This window comes from Schistocerca nitens, chromosome 3 (assembly GCF_023898315.1).
Source record: "Schistocerca nitens isolate TAMUIC-IGC-003100 chromosome 3, iqSchNite1.1, whole genome shotgun sequence".
In the NCBI taxonomy this organism is placed as follows: domain Eukaryota; kingdom Metazoa; phylum Arthropoda; class Insecta; order Orthoptera; family Acrididae; genus Schistocerca; species Schistocerca nitens.
In genome coordinates, this window is record NC_064616.1 from 379283515 (window position 1) to 379296302 (window position 12788).

The 12788-nt window shown below is 40.6% G+C and overlaps 1 protein-coding gene across 1 annotated transcript in view; it reads right to left on the bottom strand.

Annotated features, from left to right (window-relative positions):
- Nucleotides 1-12788, bottom strand: part of LOC126249242 (titin homolog) — a 191132-nt gene that overhangs the window by 71231 nt on the left and 107113 nt on the right. Inside the window, exons 21-23 of the mRNA XM_049950900.1 lie at nucleotides 10412-10648; nucleotides 6809-7045; nucleotides 3206-3442 (exon numbers count right to left, since the gene is read on the bottom strand). Coding sequence (XP_049806857.1) covers nucleotides 3206-3442; nucleotides 6809-7045; nucleotides 10412-10648 — 711 coding nt within the window. The remainder of the gene's footprint in view (nucleotides 1-3205; nucleotides 3443-6808; nucleotides 7046-10411; nucleotides 10649-12788) is intronic.

Sequence of the window (12788 nt, forward strand, 5' to 3'; positions counted from 1 at the left end):
TGTGCAACACATTTTTAGTTTAATATAACTACATCAGTTTGGCATGAGCATGCGTTACTTCAAATTTATACCTTTAACTGCTCTGGACGTGTTTACACGTGCGCGGCCGAAGTGGCCAAGCGGTTCTAGGCGCTACAGTCTACAACCGCGCGACCGCTACAGTCGCAGGTTTGAATCCTGCCTCGGGCATGGATGTGTGTGATGTCCTTAGGTTAGTTAGCTTTAAGTAGTTCAAAGTTCTAGGGGACTGATGACCTCAGATGTTACGTCCCATAGTGTTCAGAGCCATTTGAACCATTTGAACACGTGCGCCTCTGTACCTGTCCGTGTGTGCTCTGAACGTCTTTACGTATGCCACAAGTCCTTTTATTTACGCGTACACACGTTCAGTTTGCCAGGTAAAAGGACTGGAGGCGAGGGTAAACAAGGTCAGAGCACACAGGGATAGGTACAAATGCGCGCACGTTAACACGTCGAGAGCAGTTAAAGAGTTAACACTTAATATCACATTGTTTTTCTATAAGCTATATATACAAACACGTGTAAGTCACATTTCGTCTTACCTCTGTTTTACGACATGCAGTTACCAACTTGTCAATGGCAGCAGAATAGAAAAAAAATGCTACGAGGCCTGTTATATAATTCTTCCAAAAGAAATTAAAAAGTGTTTCGCATTCAGTGCTAAAGATTTTGTAGTTTCATTAGCAAAAGGTGAGTCTTACTCTTCGCTATTATTGTTAGACTTAGTGCAGCAAATAAATCCATAATATCAACAAGGTTATCACAGATAGCGAATGTTAATTAATTGTGAGTTATGTTACGCGTGAAATATCCGTCAAGACCTGTAATCGGACGCTTCCATAGACCGTCTGGGCCAGGAAATCTAGTGGTCGAGCGCTTCAGAGAGAACTTAACAGAGAATCGTTAGTAATTTTCCCAATTATGCTGTTCTAATAGAAACCAAATTCCACTTAACACGTACAGATTGCACACCATGCTATCAAAATTGGTGCCACAAACAGCTATTCACCTGACATTATTCTGAATGTCATGTGACAAAATTACATTGAGCGCATTGAGATAGAACTGGGGTAGGCAACGTCTTTGCACTTCTAGGAACAAACAGTCTTGAACGTAACGAATCAGTGAACGTAGAGGAAGATATCACTGATGATAATACTAAGACACCAACTATGACTACGGGTTTTACATGAATCTTAAGCAAGGTTGGAAAATGTTTTTGCATAGGAATAGTTTCAGGTTACAAAGTGCAGTGTATCTGAAAAGTCAATATCAAAAATCTAGTGATGAGAACGAAAACGTGCAGCACAAATGAGAAGAATTCAAAATTATCATTGAGTATGCTTCACACTAGTATCTTCTGGACAAGGTCTTCAGAGACAGGAGAAAGCCACTGTGCTTTAATTGTATTTCTAGAGAACAGCTCCATAAACAAAGGGACCGTTTGCACACAATCGAGAGATGTGAATGCCTAACACACAAACAAAAGCTGAACGAAGCGGAAGTGAGTCTAAAGAGAGCAATCAGAGAAGCGTTCCATGACCTTATAAATACGATTTTATCAAGCGATCTGAGAAAAAAGCTATAGAGATTTTAGTCAGAAGTAAAGTCAGGGAGTCGAAGACATCTACTGATTCAGTCACAGTCGATACTGGAACCGAAAAGGAAGATAATCTACAGAATGCCGAAATACTAATTGCGGTCTTCTGACATTGTTTCACCATGCTGGGTCGTAACACTGTCTTTCCTTTGATTCATCGCGAGAATGTCGAAACAGCCCATACTGAGATAATTGGAGGGAGAATGAAAAAGCAACTTCAATCGCTTAATAGTGGAATGGCATCATGACAAAATGAGATACCTATAACATTCTACAAATAATATCTCAAAGGTCTTGCACCCTTTATAGCAAGAGTTTATCGTAGATCACTTGAGCAACGAACGGTACCTAGTGATTCGAAAAACACGCACGTCTTTCCTGTTACCAAGAAGAGGTGTAGCGCAGATACCCACAACTGTATACCTATATCATCGACGTCAGTCTGTTATAGTATTATCGAACATGCTTTATGCTCAAGACTTATGACATTTTTTCGTTACGAAATACTCCTCCATAAAAAGGAAAATCGATTCCACTAACAGAGATCGCACGAAACCTGGCTTGCGCTTTTCCTCCATGAGGTCAATTGCCTGTTAGGTATCGGCGCTCTGGTTGATGACGTTTTCCTTGGCTTCAGATAGACATTTAAGGAGGTTCTACATTGGCGCTTAGTGAAAACACTTGAGCTTTTCAAGAATCTGACCACATTTGCGCTTTTTTCGTTCGAATCTTGACTACTGTTCATCAGTACAGAGTCTTTACAGTACAGGGCTCAAGGAAGATGTGGATATCATCCAAAGAAGAGGAAATCGTTTGTCGCTTAGTGGGGGCAAGAAACGTAACATAGATTCTCAATAAAGTCCATCGGAATACATTAAAAGAGATGTTATGTGCATTACGAAGGGGTTTACTATGGAAATTGCGAGAGATCTCTTTCAGAAAAGAGTCAGTCAATATATTACTCCTTCCCAGGGGTTTATAGTACAATGACCAGAATATAAAATTGCGAGGCAGTAGAGCAAATGCAGAGGATAACAGACAACCTTTCAACTCACGCGCCGTTCACTAATGGATCGGCGTAGGGTGGAATCACTTAATGGTACCAGGACAATCCAGTACCCTCCGCCACATACTTTGAGGTGGCTTTCGAGGTATGATGCCGATGTACACACAGATACGATGCCTAGATAGCTACTCAAACAGTAAAAATAGTTAAATTTTGAATAATCCCGTTAGAGAGAACTAAATACCACAATCGCTTTACACTTCTAACAGTAGGTACAGAGCATAAGATAACTAAACATATAGATAGGCGTTTATGCTAAATGAGCACTATCTAATCTATTCTACTATTTTGTATCCTGAAATAGACAGTTACAATTAAATGGTTCCTTTCTGATGAATGCAAGATCTCTGTATGCTGCATGTTTTCAAAGTGCAGTGTTGGCTTCAAATGTTTGTATCATAGTAGAATTCTTATGAGTAAGATAGATCGTACTGGCCCTGCAATTATTACTTTAACAAGCATGCTGCAGTGTCGTTTAAGTACTTAGTCAAAGGAATATAACAGAGCGAGGAACTTGCCTCAGTGAGGACGCATGATCTGCATCCTTTAGTGTAGAAGGTCCAGCTACCGATTTCTCGGAGGCCGCGACTTCCAGCTGCGGACGCTGTGGCTTCACCCCTACATCTTCTTTTCGGTCTCGCTTCTTTCTGTGTGCCTCTCGTGGGCTTCTGTTGTCTATTCTCGCGGCCAAACTAATCTCTTCAATTGCATCAATTCCAGGCAGAATTTCTCCTTCTTCAACCTTGTGTTGCTCACTGCAAGCATCAATGAACGATTTACCTTCATGTTACAATAACATACAACATTCGAAAGTTAACATAAGAGTTCGTCAGGGCAGAATATTCGCCCCAGTACAATTTGTGATATTGAGTGTGGTCTACCCAATGGTGCCAGTCATTGAGGAAGAAATTTTATCTGTGCAACACATTTTTAGTTTAATATAACTACATCAGTTTGGCATGAGCATGCGTTACTTCAAATTTATACCTTTAACTGCTCTGGACGTGTTTACACGTGCGCGGCCGAAGTGGCCAAGCGGTTCTAGGCGCTACAGTCTACAACCGCGCGACCGCTACAGTCGCAGGTTTGAATCCTGCCTCGGGCATGGATGTGTGTGATGTCCTTAGGTTAGTTAGCTTTAAGTAGTTCAAAGTTCTAGGGGACTGATGACCTCAGATGTTACGTCCCATAGTGTTCAGAGCCATTTGAACCATTTGAACACGTGCGCCTCTGTACCTGTCCGTGTGTGCTCTGAACGTCTTTACGTATGCCACAAGTCCTTTTATTTACGGGTACACACGTTCAGTTTGCCAGGTAAAAGGACTGGAGGCGAGGGTAAACAAGGTCAGAGCACACAGGGATAGGTACAAATGCGCGCACGTTAACACGTCGAGAGCAGTTAAAGAGTTAACACTTAATATCACATTGTTTTTCTATAAGCTATATATACAAACACGTGTAAGTCACATTTCGTCTTACCTCTGTTTTACGACATGCAGTTACCAACTTGTCAATGGCAGCAGAATAGAAAAAAAAGCTACGAGGCCTGTTATATAATTCTTCCAAAAGAAATTAAAAAGTATTTCGCATTCAGTGCTAAAGATTTTGTAGTTTCAATAGCAAAAGGTGAGTCTTACTCTTCGCTATAATTGTTAGACTTAGTGCAGCAAAGAAATCCATAATATCAACAAGGTTATCACAGATAGCGAAAGTTAATTAATTGTGAGTGACGTTACGCATGAAATATCCGTCAAGACCTGTAATCGGACGCTTCCATAGACCGTCTGGGCCAGGAAATCTAGTGGTCGAGCGCTTCAGAGAGAACTTAACAGAGAATCGTTAGTAATTTTCCCAATTATGCTGTTCTAATAGAAACCAAATTCCACTTAACACGTACAGATTGCACACCATGCTATCAAAATTGGTGCCACAAACAGCTATTCACCTGACATTATTCTGAATGTCATGTGACAAAATTACATTGAGCGCATTGAGATAGAACTGGGGTAGGCAACGTCTTTGCACTTCTAGGAACAAACAGTCTTGAACGTAACGAATCAGTGAACGTAGAGGAAGATATCACTGATGATAATACTAAGACACCAACTATGACTACAGGTTTTACATGAATCTTAAGCAAGGTTGGAAAATGTTTTTGCATAGGAATAGTTTCAGGTTACAAAGTGCAGTGTATCTGAAAAGTCAATATCAAAAATCCAATGATGAGAACGAAAACGTGCAACACAAATGAGAAGAATTCAAAATTATCATTAAGTATGCTTCACACTAGTATCTTCTGGACAAGGTCTTCAGAGACAGGAGAAAGCCACTGTGCTTTAATTGTATTTCTAGAGAACAGCTCCATAAACAAAGGGACCTTTTGCACACAATCGAGAGATGTGAATGCCTAACACACAAACAAAAGCTGAACGAAGCGGAAGTGAGTCTAAAGAGAGCAATCAGAGAAGCGTTCCATGACCTTATACATATGATTTTATCAAGCGATCTGAGAAAAAAGCTAAAGAGATTTTAGTCAGATGTAAAGTCAAGTGAGTTGAAGACATCTACTGATTCAGTCACAGTCGATACTCGAACCGAAAAGGAAGATAACCTACAGAATGCCGAAATACTAATTGCGGTCTTCTGACATTGTTTCACCGTGCAGGGTCGTAACACTGTCTTTCCTTTGATTCATCGCGAGAACGTCGAAACAGCCCATACTGAGATAATTGGAGGGAGAATGAAAAAGCAAATTCAATCGCTTAATAGTGGAATGGCATCAGGACAAAATGAGATACCTATAACATTCTACAAATAATATCTCAAAGGTCTTGCACCCTTTATAGCAAGAGTTTATCGTAGAACACTTGAGCAACGAACGGTACCTAGTGATTCGAAAAACACGCACGTCTTTCCTGTTACCAAGAAGAGGTGTAGCGCAGATACCCACAACTGTATACCTATATCATCGACGTCAGTCTGTTATAGAATTATCGAACATGCTTTATGCTCAAGACTTATGACATTTTTTCGTTACGAAATACTCCTCCATAAAAAGGAAAATCGATTCCCCTAACAGAGATCGCACGAAACCTGGCTTGCGCTTTTCCTCCATGAGGTCAATTGCCTGCTAGGTATCGGCCCTCTGGTTGATGACGTTTTCCTTGGCTTCAGATAGACATTTAAGAAGGTTCTACTTTGGCGCTTAGTGAAAACACTTGAGCTTTTCAAGAATCGGACCACATTTGCGCTTTTTTCGTTCTAATCTTGAATACTGTTCATCAGTACAGAGTCTTTACAGTATAGGGCTCACAGAAGATGTGGATATCCTCCAAACAAGAGGAAATCGTTTGTCGCTTAGTGGGGGCGAGAAACGTAACACAGATTCACAATAAAGTCCATCGGAATACGTTACAAGAGATGTTATGTGCATTACGAAGGGGTTTACTATGGAAATTGCGAGAGATCGCTTTCAGAAAAGAGTCAGTCAATATATTACTCCTTCCCAGGGGTTTATAGTACAATGACCAGAATATAAAATTGCGAGGCAGTAGAGCAAATACAGAGGCTAACATACAATCATTCTACTTACGCGCCGTTCACTAATGGATCGGCGTATTGTGGAATCATTTAATGGTACCAGGACAATCCAGTACCCTCCGCCTCATACTTTGAGGTGGCCTTCGACGTATGATTCCAATGTACATACAGATACGATGCCTAGATAGCTACTCAAACAGTAAAAATAGTTAAATTTTGATTAATCCCGTTAGTGAGCACTAAATACCACAATCGCTTTACACTTCTAACAGTAGGTACAGAGCATAAGATAACTAAACATACAGATAGGCGTTTATGCAAAATGAGCACTATCTAATCTATTCTACTATTTTGTATCCTGAAATAGACAGTTACTATTAAATGGTTCCTTTCTGATGAATGCAAGATCTCTGTATGCTGCATGTTTTCAAAGTGCAGTGTTGGCTTCAAATGTTTGTATCATAGTAGAATTCTTATGAGTAAGATAGATCGTACTGGCCCTGCAATTATTACTTTAACAAGCATGCTGCAGTGTCGTTTAAGTACTTAGTCAAAGGAATATAACAGAGCGAGGAACTTGCCTCAGTGAGGACGCATGATCTGCATCCTTTAGTGTAGAAGGTCCAGCTACCGATTTCTCGGAGGCCGCGACTTCCAGCTGCGGACGCTGTGGCTTCACCCCTACATCTTCTTTTCGGTCTCGCTTCTTTCTGTGTGCCTCTCGTGGGCTTCTGTTGTCTATTCTCGCGGCCAAACTAATCTCTTCAATTGCATCAATTCCAGGCAGAATTTCTCCTTCTTCAACCTTGTGTTGCTCACTGCAAGCATCAATGAACGATTTACCTTCATGTTACAATAACATACAACATTCGAAAGTTAACATAAGAGTTCGTCAGGGCAGAATATTCGCCCCAGTACAATTTGTGATATTGAGTGTGGTCTACCCAATGGTGCCAGTCATTGAGGAAGAAATTTTATCTGTGCAACACATTTTTAGTTTAATATAACTACATCAGTTTGGCATGAGCATGCGTTACTTCAAATTTATACCTTTAACTGCTCTGGACGTGTTTACACGTGCGCGGCCGAAGTGGCCAAGCGGTTCTAGGCGCTACAGTCTACAACCGCGCGACCGCTACAGTCGCAGGTTTGAATCCTGCCTCGGGCATGGATGTGTGTGATGTCCTTAGGTTAGTTAGCTTTAAGTAGTTCAAAGTTCTAGGGGACTGATGACCTCAGATGTTACGTCCCATAGTGTTCAGAGCCATTTGAACCATTTGAACACGTGCGCCTCTGTACCTGTCCGTGTGTGCTCTGAACGTCTTTACGTATGCCACAAGTCCTTTTATTTACGGGTACACACGTTCAGTTTGCCAGGTAAAAGGACTGGAGGCGAGGGTAAACAAGGTCAGAGCACACAGGGATAGGTACAAATGCGCGCACGTTAACACGTCGAGAGCAGTTAAAGAGTTAACACTTAATATCACATTGTTTTTCTATAAGCTATATATACAAACACGTGTAAGTCACATTTCGTCTTACCTCTGTTTTACGACATGCAGTTACCAACTTGTCAATGGCAGCAGAATAGAAAAAAAAGCTACGAGGCCTGTTATATAATTCTTCCAAAAGAAATTAAAAAGTATTTCGCATTCAGTGCTAAAGATTTTGTAGTTTCAATAGCAAAAGGTGAGTCTTACTCTTCGCTATAATTGTTAGACTTAGTGCAGCAAAGAAATCCATAATATCAACAAGGTTATCACAGATAGCGAAAGTTAATTAATTGTGAGTGACGTTACGCATGAAATATCCGTCAAGACCTGTAATCGGACGCTTCCATAGACCGTCTGGGCCAGGAAATCTAGTGGTCGAGCGCTTCAGAGAGAACTTAACAGAGAATCGTTAGTAATTTTCCCAATTATGCTGTTCTAATAGAAACCAAATTCCACTTAACACGTACAGATTGCACACCATGCTATCAAAATTGGTGCCACAAACAGCTATTCACCTGACATTATTCTGAATGTCATGTGACAAAATTACATTGAGCGCATTGAGATAGAACTGGGGTAGGCAACGTCTTTGCACTTCTAGGAACAAACAGTCTTGAACGTAACGAATCAGTGAACGTAGAGGAAGATATCACTGATGATAATACTAAGACACCAACTATGACTACAGGTTTTACATGAATCTTAAGCAAGGTTGGAAAATGTTTTTGCATAGGAATAGTTTCAGGTTACAAAGTGCAGTGTATCTGAAAAGTCAATATCAAAAATCCAATGATGAGAACGAAAACGTGCAACACAAATGAGAAGAATTCAAAATTATCATTAAGTATGCTTCACACTAGTATCTTCTGGACAAGGTCTTCAGAGACAGGAGAAAGCCACTGTGCTTTAATTGTATTTCTAGAGAACAGCTCCATAAACAAAGGGACCTTTTGCACACAATCGAGAGATGTGAATGCCTAACACACAAACAAAAGCTGAACGAAGCGGAAGTGAGTCTAAAGAGAGCAATCAGAGAAGCGTTCCATGACCTTATACATATGATTTTATCAAGCGATCTGAGAAAAAAGCTAAAGAGATTTTAGTCAGATGTAAAGTCAAGTGAGTTGAAGACATCTACTGATTCAGTCACAGTCGATACTCGAACCGAAAAGGAAGATAACCTACAGAATGCCGAAATACTAATTGCGGTCTTCTGACATTGTTTCACCGTGCAGGGTCGTAACACTGTCTTTCCTTTGATTCATCGCGAGAACGTCGAAACAGCCCATACTGAGATAATTGGAGGGAGAATGAAAAAGCAAATTCAATCGCTTAATAGTGGAATGGCATCAGGACAAAATGAGATACCTATAACATTCTACAAATAATATCTCAAAGGTCTTGCACCCTTTATAGCAAGAGTTTATCGTAGAACACTTGAGCAACGAACGGTACCTAGTGATTCGAAAAACACGCACGTCTTTCCTGTTACCAAGAAGAGGTGTAGCGCAGATACCCACAACTGTATACCTATATCATCGACGTCAGTCTGTTATAGAATTATCGAACATGCTTTATGCTCAAGACTTATGACATTTTTTCGTTACGAAATACTCCTCCATAAAAAGGAAAATCGATTCCCCTAACAGAGATCGCACGAAACCTGGCTTGCGCTTTTCCTCCATGAGGTCAATTGCCTGCTAGGTATCGGCCCTCTGGTTGATGACGTTTTCCTTGGCTTCAGATAGACATTTAAGAAGGTTCTACTTTGGCGCTTAGTGAAAACACTTGAGCTTTTCAAGAATCGGACCACATTTGCGCTTTTTTCGTTCTAATCTTGAATACTGTTCATCAGTACAGAGTCTTTACAGTATAGGGCTCACAGAAGATGTGGATATCCTCCAAACAAGAGGAAATCGTTTGTCGCTTAGTGGGGGCGAGAAACGTAACACAGATTCACAATAAAGTCCATCGGAATACGTTACAAGAGATGTTATGTGCATTACGAAGGGGTTTACTATGGAAATTGCGAGAGATCGCTTTCAGAAAAGAGTCAGTCAATATATTACTCCTTCCCAGGGGTTTATAGTACAATGACCAGAATATAAAATTGCGAGGCAGTAGAGCAAATACAGAGGCTAACATACAATCATTCTACTTACGCGCCGTTCACTAATGGATCGGCGTATTGTGGAATCATTTAATGGTACCAGGACAATCCAGTACCCTCCGCCTCATACTTTGAGGTGGCCTTCGACGTATGATTCCAATGTACATACAGATACGATGCCTAGATAGCTACTCAAACAGTAAAAATAGTTAAATTTTGATTAATCCCGTTAGTGAGCACTAAATACCACAATCGCTTTACACTTCTAACAGTAGGTACAGAGCATAAGATAACTAAACATACAGATAGGCGTTTATGCAAAATGAGCACTATCTAATCTATTCTACTATTTTGTATCCTGAAATAGACAGTTACTATTAAATGGTTCCTTTCTGATGAATGCAAGATCTCTGTATGCTGCATGTTTTCAAAGTGCAGTGTTGGCTTCAAATGTTTGTATCATAGTAGAATTCTTATGAGTAAGATAGATCGTACTGGCCCTGCAATTATTACTTTAACAAGCATGCTGCAGTGTCGTTTAAGTACTTAGTCAAAGGAATATAACAGAGCGAGGAACTTGCCTCAGTGAGGACGCATGATCTGCATCCTTTAGTGTAGAAGGTCCAGCTACCGATTTCTCGGAGGCCGCGACTTCCAGCTGCGGACGCTGTGGCTTCACCCCTACATCTTCTTTTCGGTCTCGCTTCTTTCTGTGTGCCTCTCGTGGGCTTCTGTTGTCTATTCTCGCGGCCAAACTAATCTCTTCAATTGCATCAATTCCAGGCAGAATTTCTCCTTCTTCAACCTTGTGTTGCTCACTGCAAGCATCAATGAACGATTTACCTTCATGTTACAATAACATACAACATTCGAAAGTTAACATAAGAGTTCGTCAGGGCAGAATATTCGCCCCAGTACAATTTGTGATATTGAGTGTGGTCTACCCAATGGTGCCAGTCATTGAGGAAGAAATTTTATCTGTGCAACACATTTTTAGTTTAATATAACTACATCAGTTTGGCATGAGCATGCGTTACTTCAAATTTATACCTTTAACTGCTCTGGACGTGTTTACACGTGCGCGGCCGAAGTGGCCAAGCGGTTCTAGGCGCTACAGTCTACAACCGCGCGACCGCTACAGTCGCAGGTTTGAATCCTGCCTCGGGCATGGATGTGTGTGATGTCCTTAGGTTAGTTAGCTTTAAGTAGTTCAAAGTTCTAGGGGACTGATGACCTCAGATGTTACGTCCCATAGTGTTCAGAGCCATTTGAACCATTTGAACACGTGCGCCTCTGTACCTGTCCGTGTGTGCTCTGAACGTCTTTACGTATGCCACAAGTCCTTTTATTTACGGGTACACACGTTCAGTTTGCCAGGTAAAAGGACTGGAGGCGAGGGTAAACAAGGTCAGAGCACACAGGGATAGGTACAAATGCGCGCACGTTAACACGTCGAGAGCAGTTAAAGAGTTAACACTTAATATCACATTGTTTTTCTATAAGCTATATATACAAACACGTGTAAGTCACATTTCGTGTTACCTCTGTTTTACGACATGCAGTTACCAACTTGTCAATGGCAGCAGAATAGAAAAAAAAGCTACGAGGCCTGTTATATAATTCTTCCAAAAGAAATTAAAAAGTATTTCGCATTCAGTGCTAAAGATTTTGTAGTTTCAATAGCAAAAGGTGAGTCTTACTCTTCGCTATAATTGTTAGACTTAGTGCAGCAAAGAAATCCATAATATCAACAAGGTTATCACAGATAGCGAAAGTTAATTAATTGTGAGTGATGTTACGCATGAAATATCCGTCAAGACCTGTAATCGGACGCTTCCATAGACCGTCTGGACCAGGAAATCTAGTGGTCGAGCGCTTCAGAGAGAACTTAACAGAGAATCGTTAGTAATTTTCCCAATTATGCTGTTCTAATAGAAACCAAATTCCACTTAACACGTACAGATTGCACACCATGCTATCAAAATTGGTGCCACAAACAGCTATTCACCTGACATTATTCTGAATGTCATGTGACAAAATTACATTGAGCGCATTGAGATAGAACTGGGGTAGGCAACGTCTTTGCACTTCTAGGAACAAACAGTCTTGAACGTAACGAATCAGTGAACGTAGAGGAAGATATCACTGATGATAATACTAAGACACCAACTATGACTACAGGTTTTACATGAATCTTAAGCAAGGTTGGAAAATGTTTTTGCATAGGAATAGTTTCAGGTTACAAAGTGCAGTGTATCTGAAAAGTCAATATCAAAAATCCAATGATGAGAACGAAAACGTGCAACACAAATGAGAAGAATTCAAAATTATCATTGAGTATGCTTCACACTAGTATCTTCTGGACAAGGTCTTCAGAGACAGGAGAAAGCCACTGTGCTTTAATTGTATTTCTAGAGAACAGCTCCATAAACAAAGGGACCTTTTGCACACAATCGAGAGATGTGAATGCCTAACACACAAACAAAAGCTGAACGAAGCGGAAGTGAGTCTAAAGAGAGCAATCAGAGAAGCGTTCCATGACCTTATACATATGATTTTATCAAGCGATCTGAGAAAAAAGCTAAAGAGATTTTAGTCAGATGTAAAGTCAAGTGAGTTGAAGACATCTACTGATTCAGTCACAGTCGATACTCGAACCGAAAAGGAAGATAACCTACAGAATGCCGAAATACTAATTGCGGTCTTCTGACATTGTTTCACCGTGCAGGGTCGTAACACTGTCTTTCCTTTGATTCATCGCGAGAACGTCGAAACAGCCCATACTGAGATAATTGGAGGGAGAATGAAAAAGCAAATTCAATCGCTTAATAGTGGAATGGCATCAGGACAAAATGAGATACCTATAACATTCTACAAATAATATCTCAAAGGTCTTGCACCCTTTATAGCAAGAGTTTATCGTAGAACACTTGAGCAACGAACGGTACCTAGTGATTC